This window comes from Notolepis coatsorum (genome assembly GCF_963971535.1).
Source record: "Notolepis coatsorum genome assembly, chromosome: 14".
NCBI classification, from domain to species: domain Eukaryota; kingdom Metazoa; phylum Chordata; class Actinopteri; order Aulopiformes; family Paralepididae; genus Notolepis; species Notolepis coatsorum.
The window spans coordinates 7,773,785-7,797,625 of record NC_140178.1 but is presented as its reverse complement, the minus strand read 5'-3'; the positions used below and the strand labels follow the sequence as shown (position 1 = coordinate 7,797,625).

Below are 23,841 nucleotides of genomic sequence, written 5' to 3'. Positions count from 1 at the left end.
GGTTTATTTTTCCTCAGTTTAATAATAATTCAGTGTTCATTACATTGTTCACATTGTTTATTTGTATCATATTTGTATATTCAGAGTTAATTATATTGTTTACACCGTTTATTTTTCTCATATGTCTATATGCAGATCTACCGGTAATTTTATTGCCTATATTTATGTCTTTCTACGATTACCCTGCCCATACCTGTACCTCCCCTCCCCCCCCCCCCCCCCCCCCCCCCCATGCTGCTATGACGCCCACATTTCCCCAAGAAGATCAATAAAGGATATCTCACCTTGTCTTACAAACGGTGTATTCTTCCATCTACATATCAATCTATTCAAGAATGAATGGGAATATATCCCACATTTGACAATGGCCACAGACATAATCACAGATTGTGGCTTTAAAATAACTATTTTGGGGTCGACTCTCCCGCACAGCTGTGTGGTTATGAACTACTGTCACAATGACAATATCCTCTGAGTGAATAATGAATGATGTATATTCCTGTAGGTTATGTCCTTGTAATGGCTACACCGCTTCAGTTTACTGTGCAGCTGCTCCATCTAGTGGAATAGGACGGTGTTGCATGTTAGTGGTAAGTATACAGTATGTGATCGTTACTGCCTCCTGGCATGATTCAGTGCTAATGATAGTACAAGGCCCACGGCACAACGGATCTAACTTCTACCGTAGTGTTGCTTTGAATGAAAGAGCAGCAATGCATCCGATTGGACACAAGCTGGTGCACATTTTGAAGAAGCCCATCTGATTGGTCACAAGCTGGTGCACATTTTGAAGAAGCCCATCTGATTGGTCACAAGCTATTCCACATTTAGGGAGGAAAAATGCTTAACGCCCTCCACTGACTTCCTCGATGTGCCATTAAGTAGGGCTGCTCCATTATGGCCAAAATCATAATGACGATTACTTTGATTGATATTCAAATTTGATATGAATTAACTTTCTGTACAGCTAGGCAATTGCCGAACGGGTTATGCGTGTGGTTAACTCCTTTCATGCTCTGCTGAGACACCTGATGTACAAATGTATCCGTCGTCTGAATGTGTCTCAGCAACAGGATCATCCTGTGACATCAAGTTCCAGTCCTGTGTCTGGAAGTATTGGTACAGTGCCCTGTTGTAGAGCTGCTATTGGTTTATGTTTTTATTAGTGTGATGTAATTTGCTGATTATGTTTGTGTGTTTTTTTACCCTGTGGACCCTGTGTCTGTTAACCCATTCATTGCCAACCACGAGTATAGTCGGGTTAACTCGCCATGCGTTGCGTGCCAATCACGAGTATAGTCTGGTTTTAATCGTTATTTCTTTTATTAGCGATATATCCATTCATTTTTCATCCATCCAGCCTGACGTTATCATTGGGAATGGGTCTGAGCTCGCAAAGGGCAAATACCGCCGCCTATCGTCTCCCGGATGGTATTGCACATCATTGGATTGGATTGGGTGGGACTGTGCATCAGGAAAAAAAACTCACATTGACTGGGGACACTGAGCAGCGTGGATTATGTGTTTTGGACTATAACGTTGGATCAATAAACGCGATCGATATTTGGAATGGCAATCAGGAATTGGATTAATCTTTTTGCAGAACATCTGATGTGAGGTAAGGACTCTATTTTACCAGTCTTGGGTTAATCAGATGTTCCTTTCTCCGCCATCGGAGCGCGTGTGTGCGCGTGCCGTTAGCGCTGGCACGGATAATCGATTTTTCAGCCCGCTTCTCTAGCGTGCATAATGACACATATACTATCGATAATCTAGTGTTTATTTTAAAACTATTCATAAATCAGCCGAAAAATTACAACGTGTTTTGTGTATTCCACTAAAGGGCTATTATCGCGGATTTCTCTGGAATTACTAGAAATCTCCAAAACTATACTCGTATTCAAAACGGTATAAAACGGAAATGTACCGATGAAAAAACAATCCGTTTCGTACATGTTGACTGCAAGCAGGTCATTGATAAGCGACGGGTGTATTAGACCCATAGCCATCATTTAAGATATAGTTTAAGCGTTCGCATATATCCCCGTCCTCCCATTGACTTCAGGGCTGGCACGCTAGACCTAATTTGGTCATATGGGCGTGGCTCTGAATTAGTTAATAAAGAATAGATGATTGATTGATTGATTTGATTGATATTGAAATCACGATTATTAAAACACGATTACTCATTGATTCGAGAACGCCATATGGACGACGCGCCGTGGCTCCCTCCTCCCTCTCGACACGCGATAAACTGAGAGCAACATGGCATGCGGCACAATTATCGTTTTTAATTTAGATTATCTTGTTCTCTCGTGATCGTGGGGAGCCAAAATCTTAATTGAAACTGGATTAATCTCCGCAGCCCTAGGGGGGGGAATAAACCAGGCTCGTTTTATGAGTCCGTGGCTCCCGGTCTAAAACAAAGTGCTCGTCCGTCACGGTCCAGAAGCTCAAGCCTCTTGCCTTTCACTTTTTCCTCCCATCCCCCAATTTTGTCGTTATGCCAATTCCCTTCCTGGTCATTGCGGCATTGCCCCAGTGTCAGTTTGGGGAGGGTGTAGACTACCACACGCTGCCCTACTGTCGGTCTGGGGAGGGTGTAGACTACCACCCTCTGCCCTACTGTCGGTCTGGGGAGGGTGTAGACTACCACACGCTGCCCTACTGTCGGTCTGGGGAGGGTGTAGACTACCACACGCTGCCCTACTTTCAGTCTGGGGAGGGTGTAGACTACCACATGCTGCCCTGCTGTCGGTCTGGGGAGGGTGTAGACTACCACATGCTGCCCTACTGTCGGTCTGGGGAGGGTATAGACTACCACACGCTGCCCTACTTTCAGTCTGGGGAGGGTGTAGACTACCACATGCTGCCCTACTGTCGGTCTGGGGAGGGTGTAGACTACCACATGCTGCCCTACTGTCGGTCTGGGGAGGGTGTAGACTACCACCACATGCTGCCCTACTTTCAGTCTGGGGAGGGTGTAGTCGACTACCACATGCTGCCCTACTTTCAGTCTGGGGAGGGTGTAGACTACCACCACATGCCTCCTCTGATACATGTGTAGTCTGGGAGAAAATGTAACGCATTCTGAGGTTCAGGCCATCTCCCCCAGATCCCCTCCCTGCTGAACAGACGCCCCGACCAACCAGTAGGAGTCGCTGTTTGCAACGACCAGGACTTATACCCCCACTGGCTTCCCACATGCAAACACTGACAATTGTGTTCTAGCTAAACCACTAGCTAAACCACTAACCAGCCAGGGAGGCTCTGTGGAGTAGGTTTAAAAATGGAAACTGCAGGGCAAAACACTGGAAAGACCACGCATCGCACACTCACCTAACGGCTGCAATACTCCAGAACTATTAGGAATGTCTGACCACCGAGCAGGGCTGTGGAAACTAAGTCCTCGATTCTAAGCTGCATCGCGATGTGGACGTGGACGATTCTGCATCGATGAAGTGACGGAACATAATCGATTATTATAGCCTATTACGTGTGACTTTAGGCACAGAGCGCACATTTATGCATATAACGTAGAACAATTTGGGCAAAATTGCTGCGGTGAAAAATGGTTAGTAAAAGTTAGACGTACGTAGTACCTACTTACTGGTCACAGGAGTCTTCAATAACGTTTGGATCATGCTAATCCATTTTGTGAATCCATTTGTTGAAACAACATCTTTGTTGGCAGACGGCTCCTGCTATTTTAACGTTAGCAAGCCTGTTCATCACTGCATACAACTTGGTTTAATCCAAACGTCCATTCAGAAACGTTGTATTATGAAATAACTTATAAGACATTCGGCGATATCTGTGAATATTCCTATGCCTTGGTCTGTGTTCAGCTGACACTGTTGACACGCCCAATATGACGATATTATATAAATATCGGGTACAGTTCATTAACGATACACTTTTTAAACGTATCGTGGATATCGTGATGTTTTGACCAAGAGGCTTGTGTCGCGTCAATCTGGTCCACACGTTGACACTTTTGAACAGCGCCGCCCCACACACACACTACTGCATCAAAAGTTGCTACTTATGATAACAAAGGCAATCGTTTTGTGGCATTAACGTTATATAGTTACACTTTCAATAACATCAGCGTATTTACATAGCAACGACCGAGGTCGACCTAGATATAGCAAGCGTTAGTCGTTCATATCTCAGCCCGTGCTGACTCAGTTGTGCCCATTCTGCGGTCTGTTAATAAAGTTTTCAATCAGACAGATGTATGGAAAGGCTTTTATTATAACATCCGTTGCAGTAAAATCATTATGCCTCCAGTCGTTTAGTCCTTCTGCGGAGCTAAAAGCTAAACGTCGGCCGCGGCGAGCTGCCATTGTTATTGTCATTGAGCTCTCCAATGGCGGAAGTAAAAAATGAATATGCGCTTGCCGATTGGTGCTAAGAACAGCAGGGCGGGTGCAAGCGATGTGACGTAATTGGCAGACGCGACTGTCAATCAAAATGATTCTGTTTGCCGACTGAATGAATGAGAACGTTATTAACAGATTGCAGCATGGGTACAATACAGTACAGCTCAATACAACAACAGTCAACAGTGGACTGGAGGATGCAGACCAGAGAAAGACTTTCGTCTTGTTTACATCAGGGTCCCCCATTTTCAATTCATCATATTTCATATCTAAATCATATAATATCTCATTGCTAAATATATGCAATATATAATCTAATAATCCAATAATCTAAATCTAATATATAATATAAAAATGCTAAATGCATGGGTATTTTATTTTGTCTTTAATGTTAGCTTGCAAACTCAAATACTGTCTTGGTAAGCCTCATAATGAATTGTTTGGGGAAAAAAAGAAAAACATTGTGATGCGTATCGTGTATCGCCGAAAGGTCAGAAAATATCGTGATATCATATTTAGGCCATATCGCCCAGCCCTAACGCCCACTACACAAAGCTAGTGCTCCGGTCATGCATCCACTCAACTCATAGAAAATACAGCATCAGGCTATTCTAAAAGTATTTGATACTAATAAAATATTGAACCATTTTTAACAGCTGGGTATCGAGATACCTTTCTAGTATCTGTGTATCGTGCAACACTAGTAGTAGTAAAGACATTTATTTTGACAATTCTGATTTAAGAACTTTCTAAATAAAAGTTAATTTATCTGACTGCTTGTATTGTAAGATGAAAAAGTAGCCATGTGCAGTCATATAGATTATAAAATTGAGGATGTAATATATTATTGAGATGCATCGTAGAATCGAATCGTGGACAGCTGAATCGTAATCGTGAATCCAGTGAAGATTCACAGCTCTAGTGGATTCTGTTGCATTCTGGGCATAGTTGTTGCATGAGTGGCCTTATTGTTAATGATACTATTAATTAGCCTTGGTGATGTGTGCAAAGTGTGTATAACCTAGTTGATTGCCGTGGCTTGCATTCAATGAAATCTTGTATTGCATACGGAGTCTTAGCACAACACTGGAGCATAAAGTAACCCCCCCCCCCCCCCCCATTGACCTATCTATCTCAAACCCGCCCTCATTTCTTGATCCTCCAATCACAACTGTTACTCAAAAAACGTCCCGGACAAACAAAGTTTGCCACTGGCTGTTTCACACACCGCCTTCTGTGCTTAACTCGATGCTAACAACCTCTGCATCCAGACACTCAAAAAAACAAAACAGTGGTGTGAGTGCTTTGATTTGACCGAAAGGACCCCCCCCCCAGTGGGTAACAAATCAGACAAGCTTCTTAAATGTGGAACGATTGATTGAAAACTTTATTAACAGATTGCAGAATGGGGTACGATACAGTACGGCTCAATACACACAATTGTTAAGGGGATGCAGACCAGAGAAAGACTTTCGTCTTGTTTACATCTTTAACTTGGCTAGAAGAACCTGTGACAACAACAGGGGCTCACAGAGAACACCGAATTGGACCAGAGAGTGACTGTGAGAGGGGGACGCTCGAGCTGGCTCACCTGGTAGAAGAACACATCCTTCCGGTCAGTCCCTTCAGTGGCGAACTCCTCCACGATACCCTCAGGACTGATGCCGTGTTCCGCACAGAGCTGCTTCCAGAACTCGAAACCGACTGCAAAGGGGAAATAAAAAATGAGACATGTAATAAATAACGTCGTTCAGATGGGGTTACCTAGAGATAACCAAAATGTAAACAATTGGCTCTATGCAACTCGTTACCCCAAGTCTTACTGATATGAATGAATGAATGATTGATTGATTGATTGAAAACTTTATTAACAGATTGCAGAATGGGTACAGTACAGTACAGCTCAATACATACAATTGTTAAGGGGATGCAGAGCAGAGAAAGACTTTCGTCTTGTTTACATCAGGGTCCCCCATTTTCAATTCAGTGACACACAACATACATGACATCATGACATTTATGGCATAGGGACGGACATACATGACATACAGGTATATAGTACTGTTACATTTGTGACATATGATATGCAAATATACAGTACTGGTGTTACCCATAGATCCTAACAGAGAATATATACATATGATGGGGAGGGGACTGTCTATTAGGAGGGGGTGGGTGGGAGAGAAATGTTAAAGTGGTATGTGGTCCAGTTATGATTAAGATGAGACATGTAATAAATAACGTCGTACAGATGGCGTTACTATAGGTTACCTAGAGATAACCAAATTGTAAAACAGACTGGCGGCATGGCGTTGGCTCTATGCAACTCGTTACCACAACAAGTCTTACTGATATGAATGATTGATTGATTGAACATGTTATTTAACAGATTGCAGAATGGGTACAATACAGTACGGCTCAATACATACAATTGTTAAGGGGATGCAGACCAGAGAAAGACTTTCGTCTTGTTTACATCAGGGTCCCCCATTTTCAATTCATAGTGTGGTCTTCAATTCATATGCCTTTTCATAGATAGATAGATAGATAGATAGATAGATAGATAGATAGATAGATAGATAGATAGATAGATAGATAGATAGATAGATAGATAGATAGATAGATAGATAGATAGATTTATAGACATTTTACAGCAGCAAGCATGCAAACTAAACGGATGTCCTGATGAATTGAAAATGGGGGACCCTGATGTAAACAAGACGAAAGTCTTTCTCTGGTCTGCATCCCCTTAACAATTGTGTGTATTGAGCCGTACTGTATTGTACCCATTCTGCAATCTGTTAAATAAAGTTTTCATTCATTCATTCATTCACGTTACGTTTAGCCAACTGTTAGCCAAGCAGTTAACATGACAGACAGACAGGTCCTGTTGTTCCAGCTAACAGTAGATAATAATGTTACACACTGTGCCTGAATGCGGCTAATTGGACGTTAGCACAGTAAGCTTTAATGTTAGCTAACAACAACTCCCGAGGCGAAGAATACATACTCTGGTTTCCACATTGTCCCAGTTGAAGCGTTATGATTTCCCGCGGCATGTTGTTTCTTATTAATAAGTGGCTCCTTCTTCTTTAGCTAACTTAACGCTGGTTAGCTGGTGAGCTAACACAACAACACACAACAGCCACAGGGAGGAGGAGGAGGGAGGTGACGATTGTTGTGCGTTCTTTTTTTTCCGTAGCCGCATTTTGCGGAGACGCTCTCTGATTGGCCCACTGACTGACGCTCTCTGATTGGCAACTGACATGTGCGCCCAATCGCGTGACGAGCTGTGTCTTTGCCCATTTCCGGGTCTAACAGCAGCAAACTACCTAGCGCCTAGTTTATCACTGGTTAAGCTTATAGGCGACTCTTTCGAAGTTGGTGAAGGTTAGAGTTTGGAATCAGGGCTGGTGTTCTATCGCCCTGCTCTAAAGATAAACTCTAACCTTAACCAACTTCGAAAGAGCGCCTAAGCTTAACCGGTGTTAGAAACAGGCGTCACACGATTGGGCGCACATGTCACATGAAGTGGCCAATCAGAGAGCGTCTCCGCAAAATGCGGCTACGAAAGAAAATAACGCCGCTCTCGCCTCTCTGCTGCTCCTTCCTTCCCGCGTCAGGAACAGGACACGCCCCGGATGCAGGACCAGCCTCTTCTTCTTCTTCTTCTTCTTCTTCTCTTACTATCCGACAGACTACTAGACGGCGGTGGTGCTGCATCTCGCTGTTTGGGCGCAAGTAGTTCAAGTTGTCAAGTTTTATAAATTTCATATTAACACAATGCTATGGGGCTCAAGACCACCGTTCCGACATTCTACTTCATTCCCTCAATCTTATTATACAGTTAATCTGTGGTTCAGTTAATCCAGTGCTTCTCAAACTTTTTCTGTTAGGCCCCCCTTTGGCCTGACAGAAAAGTGGGCCTGGCGCTCACAGGCCCACACTCTCAGGCGCGTCTCTACAAATCGTAGCTCCAGTTCTGCAGACCCCTCTCTGATTGGTTGAGCTCCATTTCTGCAGCCCCCTCTTTGATTGGTTGAGCGAAGCCCCTCTCTGATTGGTTTAGCTCGTCATGCGGTAAAAGGCGGATGTCAGAAACTGTACAATTTTGTAACGTTATAGGTTTATTCACATAACGTTATTTCACGTGACGCGTTCAACTTGTTTACACTCCCCACTTACTGAAACTGTACCATGACGCACTCCCCACTTAACCCAGTTAATGCCTTAACTAGACAGTTACAATGTAACATTTAGATTAACACAATAGTAAGTTAGCCATGTAATAAGCGGGATAATGTATAGCTTTACTCGATCATTGTCGCAAAATAATTGACCTTCACTGACGTTTAAAACACCTCGCCGAGGCGGCTCGGTATTTTAAACTATGTGTCGGTCAATTATTTTGCGACAATGACCTCGTAGCTATACATTATCCCTTACATATCTCTTGTTGTGGAATTAACACAACATTATGCATACTTTTGACAATAATAAGAATTTGTTCTTACTTGCTTGCCTGGGTAAATAAAGGTTAAATAAATGTTAAAATATAAATAAAATATAATAAATGTGTTTTTTTTTTTTAAACCGATACCGATCATTTCCGATATTAAATTTGAATGCCAATATTGGCCGATAATATCGGACATCCCAGTACATATATGTTTGCTGCCAGAACTCTCAAAGGAATTGAATACTATTTGGTTAAGTCTGACGCCACATATATTACTAGGAGCACAAACCCCTAAACAGTTTTTAACGACTCAGATCTATTAAAAACAACAAGAGAGAAACAGCACTGAGGTGTGTTGAACAGACCACCAGAGCCTCAGCCAACGCAGGAAGCTTGGTCCCGGAAACTGTTTATTGGAAGGTCGATACCTCACGACTTAACGACCCAATAAGACAAGAGCTGACCGCCTGTTGACCGCGATTGATTATTGGATGATACTACACACAGAGCAGGACACGTTAGAATGCGGGGGGGTGAATCCCCCTAACAAATTACACGGGAGTGCTCTACGTCTGTATGTGGAATACGTACTGTTGAGATCAGAGGTTCTGTGTAGGATTGTTAGTAACTGTCTAACTGTACATAATGGCTGTTTACACTAGTAGATACCGGAGTCTCAAGGCGAGCACAGAAAGACTCAGAAGAAGCTTCTATCCCCAGGCCATCAGGCTGCTAAACGAACAATGAACACTACACAACAACAACCATCAAACGCACATATCAAACCCACTCCACACACTTTATAGCACACACTCACTTTAAACAAACACACTGTAGCACCCACTCCCCACACTTTATATTTATTGATGAAGGATTGCACTACAACTCGTACACCTTACTGTAAATTGTACCTAAATTGTACCTCATCCCATTTCTGCTTTGCACTATATAGTATTGTACATTAGTACACTGCATAGTATTGTATATTATATGGTAACTCAGTTACGTCTATTCTGCATCGAACATTGTACATATGTCTATACTGAACACTGTGACCTCATTTTCTACTTCTAATTTACATGCTATACTATGTTATTTGATACTATCTTGTCTAGCACAGTCTCTGGAGCGTAACAGTAAGAAGCATTTTGTATGAAAGTATTCTGTACTTCTGTATGACAACTATTAAAGAAACTTGAAAACTTGAAACTTGAAACTAGTAACTGTTTACCTGCATATATAACTGTCTCCACCAGTGACTGTTTAGTTGCATATATATCTGTTCCCACTGGAGGGCGCTCTAGGCGGAGCCACCCAGGTACACCACCTTGTGGCGAGTATAAAAGCAAAATGTATCCTCCCACTTCGTTCTCTCCCCCCCATGTCTCTCAGTGAGAGAAGACCTGTATGTTACTGCTGCTCTTTCCACGTGAATAAAAGAAACCACGCCAGTTCAGGCTCAAGATAGAAACCATGCCTCTTGACCACATTATTGTCGCCCCCTATAGCCGAATTCTGTTAACACGTACAATGTGCGGGAATATCAGCCATTCTAGGGCTATACGGTTCGTATCGATGTTCCCCAGGTCCAAGTAGACACACATGATGGCTTGGACACACAAGATGGCGCCGCGCTGTTTAGCTGCCTCTCTCTGTGGGCTCCGTCGTTGGTCTTTACTCTTTTACTGACTTTTTTACTGTATGAAGCGATTTTTATGTGACACATAAAACAAAACTTGAACCTGAACCTGAAATCTGTATTTGGAAAGTCTATGACATGTGTAAAAAAAAACACGTTGAGAACTCCTAATTTCGGGGCTGCTTGCTGGTGGCCTGAACGCACCCTGGCCTGCTGACGCTGAGCGGGGGGGGGGGGGGGGGGGGGATTGGGACTCCAAAATGGCGGCACGCAAAATAATACAAAAACCTGTGGCCACAAAACAAACCAAACAAAACAATATAAGAAGAATTGCTCAATAAACGATAACTCAATAAATCAGCTGCACACTCCCAACGCCCCACGCCCCCCCCCCCCCACACACAAAATAGAGATCTCAGGTGAAACAACACCACCCACTGACTAATGGGATGCTATGCTGTTCATTATTCACACTCCTGATTTATGAGCCACTCGAGCTGACATGTTGTTTACACACTAAACGTGCACTCAGTCACACGCCTGTGACTACTCTACACGATGGCACGCGGCATACGCTCTGCCCAGCAGCTGGTATTAAGAGGGCGCGCACGGTATACTTAAAACACAATAAGTGGGGGCGGTCAGGTGGCGTAACGGAGATTGCGTTCGTCACCAACCCCGGAGCGGCTGGATTCGCCTGTTCGAATCCAGCTCACAGCTCCGGGGTTGTCACCAGCTTGGCTGGCCGTTCACACTAATACAATTGTCAGTGTTAGGGGTGGGAAAGCTGGTGGGTGGGTCCTGGTCGTTGTAAACAGCGACTCCTACAGTTCGGTCAAGGCGCCTGCTCAGCGAGGATAGGATCTAAGGGGGGTAGTGTGATCCTTCCACACGTTACACCCTCTCAGTGAGAATCCGCGCTGTCAGGTGAAAAGAAGCGGTTGATTGGCTAGACGTGTGTCGGAGGAAGCACGTGATAGCCTCCACTCTCCCAGACCGACTGTGGGGGGTAGGTGCGCAGCGACCAGGAAGGGGATTGGGAATTGGCATAACGACTAATATTGGGATGGGAGAAAAACGGAGGAAAAAGGAGGGGGGAAAAGATTAAAAAAATATAAATAAAAAAAAGATGATGTGTATATACGTAGGGCATTTACAAGCGTGTAGCTTCAGCCCTAACCTTTTCGGCCAACTTGTAATTTGATTTGTGTATGTTTTTTTTTTTTTTATACATGCTAAATGGCCCGAAATAAACTTCATTCATTCATTCATCCATTCAAGCGACCTCGTGAGCACCACCCCCACAGTTCACACATTCAGCTGGTTCCTCACTGACTCACTGCCGTCTTGCTCCACCGACAGCCTGGCTGACGTCTGCTACACACTGAAGCCACGTGTCCAACTTTTGACATCTTCTGCACAAGACTCGTTTGGACTTCCTGTCGGAAGTTTTCAGAATAAAAGTCAATATCTATTCGATGCATTTTTATGGACAACAAAGTATAAATACAGAGAATGTAGAGTACAGTATATAGAGGGTTTTAGATGTATCACACTGGAAATACGTCAACCGCACTGAATTCTGATCGCCACGCCTCTATTTTGATCTATTATCAAATGCTAATAATATTATATATTGCTAATTTAACAACAGTATAGCAGTACGCTGAGGTATGTTAGCCACTGGTTAATGTGGGTAAAAACAGAGTCTGTTACTATATGTAATTAAAGTACCTGTTTCTAATTCAAGCTAAATGAGCTAAGGCTAAGTCAATGCAAGGTATTGGCTGGAGATTCCATAGAGAATCAATGTTGATTTTCCTGACTGAGAAAAAGACGAAGACGTGAAGTGTGACTATTTTATAAAAAAAAAAAAAAAAAAAAAAAGGATTACAGTTGAGTAATAAAAGGGATTATAACAATGGTTAATGAAGAGTAAAAGAAAACAATAGTATAGTGGTTTAAATGGGGTTGAATGTATTTGAACTGTGTAGTGATTATTTTGCTGCCTTTTTTTATCGGCGAGATTCTGGGATTCTTCAGCCTGGCTTCACTTCTGAGGAGTGCAGTTGGTTCTGGAGTGGAGAATTGAGTGAAATTGAGATGTGAATCTAAACAGTGTCTAGGCTCAGATTGAGTTTGATATTTGATCTTTATTTATCTCGAACAACCATAAACACACAAACTTGAAATAACAAAAAATAACAAAAAATAAATAAAACTAAAATAAAAAATAAAAAATACAAATACAAATACAAATAAAATAAAATATATCTTCCTAGACATGGAAGCAATTGTCAACACATAGCTCAAGACAAATGTTTTTTGTTCGAGAAGAGACAGAAAGAAGCAACGCTTATCTGGTCCTGCCCCTTCCTTACAATATCATATTAATATGTAATAATAAGTTATCTGTTAGGAATCCAGGTAAGAAATGTTGAATTCTTGTGTAGCACGGAAGAAGGAGACGGAGATAATTTGCTCTTCTCGAATATGTGTTATTTTATTATCAGAAACACTTTGAGCGATAATATATATTTACAAAGCAGGTCATTAGCAAGACAAAAGAATAGTACTGAGAGAATCAAAATAAGGAAAAGCAACAGAGAATAGGGCGGTGAGAGATCCGACTTATCGACCTTAAGCAAAATAACTTTAAATAATAACAACGGGCGAGATATCCGACTTCTGCCCGTGGACGGCTGTTCCCAGTAACACTGCTGAAGAACCGACACAAAGAGAGAGGTGACAGACTCTCACAGACATGCTATACTCTCTCTTTCTCCTCATCTCTCTCTTTCTCCTTTCTCTTTCTTTTTCTCCTCATCTACCTCTTTCTCCTCATCTATCTCTTTCTCCTCACCTCTCGTTCTCCTCATCTCTCTTTCTCCTTTCTCCTTTCTCTTTCCTTCTCCACATCTCTCTCTTTCTCCTCACCTCTCTCTTTCTCCTCACCTCTCTCTTTCTCATCATCTATCTCTTTCTCCTCATCTATCTTTCTCCTCATCTCTCTTTCTCCTTTCTCTTTCTTTCTCCTCACCTCTCTTTCTCCCCACCTCTCTCTTTCTCCTCATCTATCTCTTTCTCCTCATCTATCTTTCGTCTCATCTCTCTTTCTCCTCATCTCTCACTTTCTCCTCATCTCTCTCTTTCCCCTCGCCTCTCTTTCTCCTCATCTCTATATCATCATCTCTCTCTTTCTCCTCATCTCTCTCTTTCTCCTTTCTCTTTCTTTCTCCTCATCGCTCTTTCTCCTCATCTCTCTTTCTCCTTACTATAAAGGCCTCGAGACAGCCCGCAGACCCAATCAGAAGCAGTGGCACAAAACACAAGCAGGTGACAACAATCAGGGATAATTACAGAGACAGGGTGAGAATTCCAGGAGGGCAGCAGAGCTTCCAGAAAGCCCAGACGTTACAGTTATCTATCAATATAAAAAATAATATACCTATCCACTACAGCAAAATATAAATAAATAATTACAAACATACTAGTTCACGTTATTTTCAAGTTTCAAGTTTCTTTAATAGTTGTCATACAGAAGTACAGAATACTTTTATACAAAATGCTTCTTACTGTTTCGCTCCAGAGACTGTGTTAGACAAGATAAGTATGAAATAAAATAGTATAGCATGTAAAATAGAAGTAAAAATGAGGTCACAGTGTTCAGTATAGACATATGTACAATGTTCGATGCAGAATAGAAGTAACTGAGTTACCATACAATATACAATATACTATGCAATGTACTAATATACAATACTATATAGTGCAAAGCAGAAATGGGATGAGGTACAATTTAGGTACAATTTACAGTAAGGTGTACGAGTTGTAGTGCAAATCCTTTACCAATAAATATAAAGTGTAAAGTGTGTTTAGGTGTTCTAAAGTGTGTAAAGTGGGTGCTGCAGTGAGTTGTTTGTTTAAAGTGAGTGTGTTCTAACTCATACTTGTCCAAGAATTCCCGTTTATATCTGCATTTAAACATTTTCAACAGTACTTGTTTTTATTGCTACATCAATAAAGGAGTTCCCACGCCTCGTAAAACTAGACGCCTGTAGTTTCCAGTTGACACAACCTTTCGCTTGATTGATGGCTTCCAGGAGTAAGTAATACAGGCTTACTCAGCCAATAAACATGGCCATCTTCCGAGCTCTATACAACACACATGTCACTAATGCCACGCTGATATAGAGTGGAAATTACTTGAACGTTCATTTGTGCCTATTTGAAAATCTAAGTAAGCTTTATGTAGACCTACTGTACACAGCATTTATCAGATGTTTTAATTTGTTCTATCAGTCTCTCTTTCATTCATAGATTAAATTTGAAGTTCCTCTCAGTACATAATGTATTTAGCTACAGTATAGGTTTCAAACTCACATAACTGGTATACATCTTATAAAATAAGTAATACAATAAACTCACAAAAAAACGGTATCTCATGCCGATGCACCGCGATAGGTCCAATGATGATAAGATAGGGGTGGGTTTATACACAAGACTCTTTTTGTATCACAAACAGTACTGTATTTGTAGATCTGGTATGTCATAAATGTATAGATGTAGCAGTACTGTCTACCTGTCTTGTATGTCATATATGTTATGATGAATTGAAAATGGGGGACCCTGATGTAAACAAGACGAAAGTCTTTCTCTGGTCTGCATCCCCTTAAAAATTGTGTGTATTGAGCCATACTGTATTGTACCATTCTGCAATCTGTTAATAAAGTTTTCAATCAATCAATCAATCAATCAATCAATCAATCAATCAATCAATCAATCAATCAATCAATCAATCAATCAAGCAATCAATCAAGCAATCAATCAAGCAATCAATAGGGTGGAGGCTCCATGAGAGGTGCAGTTGTCCCACACAGAGCCGCTAGGGGCGCTCACGTCACGACGACTAGACAGGTCCCGCCGCTGCGTGTGTTCTGATTGGACAACCCATTACCCACGTGGGTTCGCAGCCAGTCTGTGTGTGTTCTGATTGGACAACAGAGTGCACCACGTGGGTCCGCAGCCAGCCTGTACACGGTGTGTCTCAGTTCTCTCAGCTAAAAGAAAAACAGGTGACGCCATATCTACAGAATAATAACGAGACAGACCGCTGCCACACTACTTCAACAACAATGACGGAATAAATAGTAAGTGTCAGTTTACTGTCTTCGAATGTTTCGCTTTATAGACTAGTCATGAAGGTAAAACGGCTTACTTAGCTAACGTGCTCGCCCGGCAGTGTTAGTGTAGTGTGCTGCTACCGTTAGATAAGCTAGCTGGCTAGACTAGCATGATGATAGTGTGTAACGTTAGCTGGTCTAACACACACACACACACACACACACACGCACACGCACACGCACACAGTCACACACACAGTCACACACACACACACACACACACCCAGTCTCTCACACACACACACACACATACGCATACACACACACACACACACACACACACACACACACACACACACACACACCAGGGGCGTTTTTAGGGTTAGAAAACATTGGGGGCTTCAGCCCAGGGGGGTGGAGGGGGGTTCCCCCCCCCCCCAATTTTTTTTAAACACAGTAATACGCAATTTTTGAGTAATTAGAGATGAATACTGAAGAACTAGAATCATTAGAGGTTCTCAAAGTGAGGTCCATGTCCATGAGAGGGATCTGGGCAGTCCCCATAGAAAATTCAAAGTTAACAGGACCAAATCATCAGTTTCTTATTTATTTATTTAACCTTTATTTAGCCAGATAAAACATTGATCTGGTCCAAGAGGCCCCAACAGGAGTACAAATATACATATATACACATATATATATATACATATACTGTACATACATACACACATATACACCAATAACAAAATAAAAACAGTTAAGAATCATACACATAAGCAAATAAACAAACAAACAAACATATGCACAGCCTATGTACAAAAGAAATAAACAGTTAATCTCTAGTCTTTACAGTTTTCTTCAATTGCATAAACACTCAAATCAAAAGTATTACACAATTATCAAAACATTACACTCAAGGAGCAAAACATAGGCCCAGATTTGCACCTCTATAAGCACAATGTCAGCCTCACACTTTTTGCAAAACAATACACAGAGCAAAAAAGTATCTTGCCAGATCCAGCTAGGCAAAGAGATAATGTCTAGTATTTTCTGTACTCTATTTAAATTTTATCAGTCTGCATCATTGATTTGGGTATATGGAGAGAAAATGTTTTTTTTCCAGCAGTCTGCATCATTGATTTGGGTATATGTAGATAAATAAATAATATTTTCATCAGTCTACAGCATTGGTCTTGTGTAGTGTTTGGTGAATTTATTGTATATTTGCACATTCTCTGCGTACTTCACTTACAGTACTCTAATCACTGAGAAGTAGAATAGCTAAATGTGTTTTAGGTTAAGCACAGCAGTGTGAGTAACTGGTTCAAACAGAATTAAGTCATATAAAACGTGTGTTTCATATAGTAACAAAATGTAGTTTTTTTAAATTAGTGTATGGTTTTGACAAGTGTTTAATTTAGCAAAGGATCTGAGGTGTTCTGATAATTGTGTGTGTGGTTGTGCTAATTGTGTGTTTTGAAACACCGGGCCCGTTTTAAAAATCATGCTTAAGCAATCGAAAAAAAAAAGTCTCATAAAAAAGATATTCGATTTTTGGGTATTTTCCTGCCTTTGGTCCGCTTTGCATTCACATCTCAAATGCAGGGTTCACTTGCAAGAGTGAATGAGCTTTCACACCACCCCAAACCAACCGGACTATCCGAGGAAATGAACCAGGGTTCGATTAAAGCTTATTATAGTTTATCACAGTATCATGAGCATGTCTTTGTCAGTGGACACTGGACATGGGTATGGAGGCTCCAGGTGCTGCTGCGTTAAAGTGCACATCTTCAATACCTATCTGTACTATTTAAAAGCACAGTGCAGGACACACTCAAAGGTTATCGCACCTCAGAGATGGCAGTGGACATGTATGACAGGACAAAGGCCATATGTAATGGCATCTTGTGGCACAAGCTCAGACCTCAGCTCAGGAGATCAGCTGAGACAGAGACTGTTCTATCCAGAGCTTGAGAGCAGGTTCTCATGAGTTGGATAACAACTTATGAGAGGCATACAGGCATGTTATCCAGCCTCAGACCAGTTTCTCTCAGTGGAATTGCTGCAACCCCTCGCCACACATTACAATATCCAACTATTGCCAGAGGAGATCACAGTTGCAAAGTGTTTCCTGGTCAGGACAGGCAGAGATGCAGTCCCTACTATCCAAAGTGTCTTTTCCCTCCTGGATGATGATGATGATAATAATAATAATAATAATAATAATAATAATAATAATAATAATAATAATAATAATAATAATAATAATAATGCATTTGATTTATAAGGCGCCTTTCAGGACACTAAAAAAAAAGTCCACAAATCGGTGAATGAAAAATTATAGGATCAAATGAAAACTACTTACTAAAAATGTTTAAAAGTACTAAAAACCAACAAAAAATACCAAACACTAACAAACATTCAGCAAAGACAATGGGGATGCTGACATAAAAAAAAAAGTAAAAAAAAAAAAAAAAAAAATGTAAACAATTTTTTTTTTTTTTTTTTTTTTTTAGATCCGGGGCTAGGAGAAAAACATCCGGGGCTAAAGCCCCGGAAGCCCAGGGCTAACGACGCCACTGACACACACACACACACACACACACACACACACACACACACACACACACACACACACACACACACACACTGTTTTGATTAAGGTATAAGATCATATGTATATATAATCCCTGTTAGGATATATGGGTAACATTACTGTATATTTGCACATCATCATATATGTCACAAATGTAACAGTACTGTATGTCATGTATGTCCCTATGCCATAGTTGTCATGTATGTCGTGTATGTCCCTATGCCATAGTTGTCATGTATGTTGTATATGTCATAAATGTCACTATGAATTGAAAATGGGGGACCCTGATGTAAACAAGACGAAAGTCTTTCTCAGGTCTGCATCCCCTTAACAATTGTGTGTATTGAGCCGTACTGTATTGTACCCATTCTGCAATCTGTTAAATAAAGTTTTCATTCATTCATTCATTCATGTTTTGATTTAAGGTCTCACTTTACAGGAGCTAACCGTTGATGCTGCTAAAGATGGCGCGCACTGAGGCAATGGCAGACGCGACCATGGTGGGAGACCTCGGCTCTGCTGCGATGATGGACGGTCCTCCTCCGAGTGTCTGCCTGAGGAGTCGCCCGTGCTCCAGCGAGAGAGACGGCACGGTGCGGGACGTCAAGGCCTCGCTCCAGGCCAGGCTGGGACCCTACGAGCCGGTGCTTACCTACCTGCAGTCCGTCATGCTGTGGGAGCGACCCGTCCAGAGTGTGCTGTTGTACACGGTGGTCAACGTTGTGTTCTGGTAAGTGTTCTCGGTTAATAATAACGCTGTGTAGTGCCGTCGCTGCCTGATGATGTCAGTGCTTAACCCTTTCACTGCCACACGACAGAAGGGTTAACCCTTTACTATCACACAACCGTCGGTGAAAGGGTTAACCTGCTGCTGCTGTTGTTGTTGTGTGGCAGTGAAAAGGGTTAACCTTCTGTGAATTGTCTCAGTGAAAGGGTTAACCGTTTTGGTAGTGTGGCAGTGAAATGGTTAACCTGCTGTTGTTGTGTGGCAGTGAAAAGGGTTAACCTTCTGTGAATTGTCTCGGTGAAAGGGTTAACCTTCTGTCGTGTGGCGGTGAAAGGGTTAACCTGCTGTCGTGTGGCAGTGAAAGGGTTAACCTTCTGTGAATTGTCTCAGTGAAAGGGTTAACCTTCTGTCGTGTGGCAGTGAAAGGGTTAACCTGTTGTCGTGTGGCAGTGAAAGGGTTAACCTTCTGTGAATTGTCTCAGTGAAAAGGTTAACCTGCTGTTGTGTGGCAGTGAAAGGGTTAACCTTCTGTGAATTGTCACGGGTGAAAAGGTTAACCGTTTTGGTAGTGCGGCGGTGAAAGGGTTAAGCAACTCCGATCATCCCACACAATCGACAATACCAACAATATTATATATAGAGGTTACCCTCGGTCGTAATGAAAACCGCAAGTGACCGCAAGCAACATAAATTCATATTGCAGCACAAGGCCACCGGTGTCCACCGGTCCATTCAAGACGAGGCAGATGGCTCTCTAGTGTTGCTATTTATAGATGGGACTGCAGAGCAGAACAGGGTTCTAACTGTACAGTGTGACAATACTGTTACAATCTCTGACATTGTTTATTGACGTTGCTAATATCCATTTAGCTACTGATCAATTAATCTGCAAGTTGAACACATTTACATTTACATTTAGTAATTTAGCTGACGCTTTTATCCAAAGCGACTTACAAGTTCTGTACGACAAGTCAGCAGGAAGGGTATAACTCTATCAGCTGAGTAACAATGTTCATCAAAGTGTTGAGTGCTACAGTGTAGGTTAGTTTATTAGGACAAGTGCATGACAGTAAGGTTAGTTAGGGTTAGATTTTTATTTATTTAAAAAAAAAAAATCAGATAATGGTTGAAGTGCGTCTTTAGTCGACGGCGAAAGATTGGACGTGTTTCGGCTGTCCTAACTGGGGTGGGTAGTTCATTCCACCATTGTGGGGCAAGGACTGAGAATAGGCGACTTCTCTTTGATGACCCTCCCGGAGCTCGGATAGGAGTGGGTCTGAGCCTCTGAGGCGGCCAGAAGATGCAGAGCGTAGGGGTCTTGAGGGTGTGTAGTTGGAGACCATTGACCGGAGGTAGGCGGGAGCGGTTCCCTTTGCCGCACGGTATGCTAGGTCGAGGGCCTTGAAGCGGATTCGTGCAGCAATGGGGAGCCAGTGCAGGTCCCTAAGAAGTGGGGTGACATGGGCCGACTTCGGTAGGTTTGAGATCAGGCGGGCCGCTGCACAATCTGATTATACTATCAGAATATACCATACTATCTGACACGGATTCATTTTATATACTGTATGTTGCCTGATGTATGATGCAGGTGAGACTGGGGGTAAAGTTATTAATTAAGTAATTCATTAATATTATATTCACTTAAAGGCAGAATCTGTAATAATAGCAAAATAGCCCTGCTTGGTATTGTGCTTTGTTTACTTTCTGTAGTTTTGGTCTGATGTGTGGCTTGCAGTTCAAGGCTGCTGCAGACTAGATGAGGATGGGGCCCTCCCTCCAGACAGTCACATTGGCGTTTCTGGTTTCAGACTCATCGTAAACGGCTTGATTATCCTGTAGTCCAAGGTTCAATCTGATTCGAGATTAAATCTGATCTGCTCATTCGGGAATATCAAACATGTTGAATATCTATCAAATCAAATCAAATTCCTGTAGTGTGAGCACGTTTTAACTGATACCGGTACCATCCTCCCCTTAACTGATTTTTGAGGGCATAATGATGCATTTTTTAGGGCATTTTTGCCCCAAGCCCCTGTTCATTTAGAACCCTGTGACATGCTGATGGACCAATAAAACACACACAGGCATTAAACTCACGATGAACAATTCTGCCTCAATGAACCTTAATGTCCTCCGTATTGGATTTCCATTTAGAATTTAGAAATAAATGTTTAATTAAAAAAAAATTTCTAATTTTTATTTTGGGGTAAATAACAAAAACAATTCCTAAATTATTTCCTGGATTTTGTGTTCTTGCACCAATTTTAACAAAATGTGCAGCACATCTTTAGGGGACATAGTTATGAGTTTGCGTAATTATCCAGCTGAATCGGTTGAAAAAGGGGCTGTAAACAAACTACATCTGTGGATTTTGATTGATTGATGTTTTTTATGTTCGTGTCTTACATACAGGTGTATGCCCAGCCCATAGGGCTTACAAGACACATAAACAATACGTATATAATAGTGATGCACGACATATCGGCCGATATGGCAGTTTATTTTTATACATCGGTATCGGTCCGATATGGGCCGATATATATATAATAATATAATTATAATTTTTTAATCCCCTTTTTTTAATAATTTTTTATACATGTTTTGGCCTTAAATAGTTTCAAAATATCAGTAGTTTCTGAAAATAAGTATAAAAAAAAAAAAAAAGCGTTTAGGAAAATAGCTCTTTATTTGATTATCATAAAAAAGTGTTTTCTATACAGAGATATCGGCATTGGTAAATATCGGTATCGGCCAGAACAGCAATATTAATATTTGTTATCGGTATTGGCCACAATTTTCACATCGGTGCATCACTAGAATATAATAGTATACTTGACATTGACAATAAGTTATATAGACCAACAATACATGCAATGAATGACCACATGAACATCAGAACTTACTGGCATGACTTAGTTTCCAATACAGAAGTTGTTCAGTAATGTCTGTCGCTGCCTGTTGTCTGTTTTTCCAGTTCATGAGTCATAACATGCATGCAAGGGATTTGGCTTGCACCCTTGTATAGGCTGCTTGCAGCTGTATTTATACTGGGAATACCCCAGACCTCTCTCGGCAGAGCCCGAGGTGTCACCAGCAGTAGCGATCCAACCCATGCCACGCATCAGACGACAAAAACAATGAATGTAAACAAAGTGCAATACCAAGTGGGGCTCTTTTGTGTCGAGGTCGCCGTTCGACAACATAATTATTATAGCACAGTGAAGCACACGGAATAAAGGGGTCACGAAGAGAGAGATACAAATACATTATCATGTTCATAAGCTTTGGCATAGATCCATCTTTCTCGTGAAATGATGAATATCTGACCGTAGAATACCGCCCTGTTAGCTGGTCGTCGTCGGCTACACAATCTGATTTGAAAAAGTTGCAGGTTGCTCAGAATAAAGTGGCTCGTCTGGCACTAGGCTGTTCATACAGGACATTTACATTTTATATTTACATTTAGTCATTTAGCCGAACGCTTTTATCCAAAGCGACTTACAAGTTCTGTACGACAAGTCATCAGGAAGGGCACGACTCTTACCAGCTTGAGTAACAATGTTCATCAAAGTGTTGCGTGTTACAGTGTAGGTTAGTTTATTAGGACAAGTGCATGACAAGTATCGGTTTCATGCATGAACATCTGGCATGGCTAATGGTTGAAAAGAAATGACCGGTGAGTCTTCTAATGCTACTGCGGAACATTATCAGCACCGGTAAGCCATCTAACTTCTGAACATGGACCCCAGGATAACTAGAGGCTCTTTCATGCGTCTCTAATGGGGATCCTTTAATAAACATAAACAATCAGGAAAAAATCAATACTTTATATGTCAAAGCCCACCATTCTGTGTCTGTATGCTCGACTATCGAGGGGGTTGCGAACAGGCACCCCTCTGTTTTTCATTAACTGAAAAGGTCGAGACCCGGCGCTGACTACACGTCAAGCCAATCCCAAACAAGACCACATTTTGTACATTTTAGTTTTGTATATTTTGTGTATAGTGTTTGGTCTTTACTCTTTTACTGTATGACGCACAATCTCAAGAGGGCCACACAGAACCAAGCATTTCACTATATAACGTACATGTGCCTTATATGTGTGACGACGATATACTGTAAACTTGAACAACCTGATTTGAAACGAAGTCATGCAGAACAAACAGAAATTAAACTGAAGATCATGTAGTCAGCAGCAGGGGATAATTGAATCGTGCAAAACAGCGTTTCGGCAAAATTGGGACAACCCTGATAATATCGTGCCATGGATCACTGATCTGTGGCCTTGATGGGGAGGGGGGGGGGGGGGGGGGGGGGCAGGCCTGTTCTCCCAGCTCAAGCATGCAGCGTTTATTTGATTAGACCACTGGGCTCGCCAGGCTCTCCGCTCTCTCTCTCTGCCTCTTACTTGTGCTCCAGTGCACATTCTGTGACATACAGTGGGCCAGTAGTCTCTCAGTCCCAAAGTGATGCACACACACAGTAACCCGGACTAATGTACAGAATCGCTGGGAATGATGAGTCAAATCGTGTTTATTTTTTCCAATCACAATATGGCCTGGTGCGTTATGCAAATCGGCAGGAGGTGCAATATTTGTTAAAGGAAATGAAATGTGTCCAAAAAAAACCGTATTTTCTTTCAAACTTTTTTTTATATAAATGTTATAAACAAGACATGAAAACAATACAAGACAAAAAAAAAGGACAGTCACCAAAAAACAACAACAACAAAGAGATGGCTACCAGACAAGGTTCTATACTGATTGAGTTTAGTCAAAATATTCTAAATTAAGTATCCTGGCACTACAGAGGTGTTCAGACGTTGTATCCTACAGACTTAAGAAAACATCTTCTTGGGTACTGATCCCCTCAAAAGATGATTTGATGATGAAAGTTTTTCCAATGAGAATAA

The 23,841-nt window shown here is 41.6% G+C and overlaps 2 protein-coding genes across 3 annotated transcripts in view; one reads left to right on the top strand and one right to left on the bottom strand.

Moving 5' to 3' along the window:
* The window catches only part of tubg1 (tubulin, gamma 1), a 36,413-nt gene extending 28,879 nt beyond the window's left edge, over positions 1-7,534 (bottom strand). Inside the window, 2 exon segments of the mRNA XM_084329566.1 lie at positions 5,977-6,089; positions 7,396-7,534. Of these exon segments, the coding sequence (XP_084185692.1) occupies positions 5,977-6,089; positions 7,396-7,444 (162 nt within the window). The 5' untranslated portion in view covers positions 7,445-7,534.
* A 7,996-nt stretch (positions 7,535-15,530) lies between these two features.
* retreg3 (reticulophagy regulator family member 3) overlaps positions 15,531-23,841 on the top strand; it is a 30,153-nt gene continuing 21,842 nt past the window's right edge. The window contains exons 1-2 of one of the 2 annotated variants that reach the window (XM_084329564.1): positions 15,531-15,633; positions 18,628-18,932. In XM_084329564.1, the coding sequence (XP_084185690.1) occupies positions 18,655-18,932 (278 nt within the window). In that variant the 5' untranslated portion in view covers positions 15,531-15,633; positions 18,628-18,654. The remainder of the gene's footprint in view (positions 15,634-18,627; positions 18,933-23,841) is intronic. The other variant, XM_084329565.1, reaches the window with a different exon arrangement.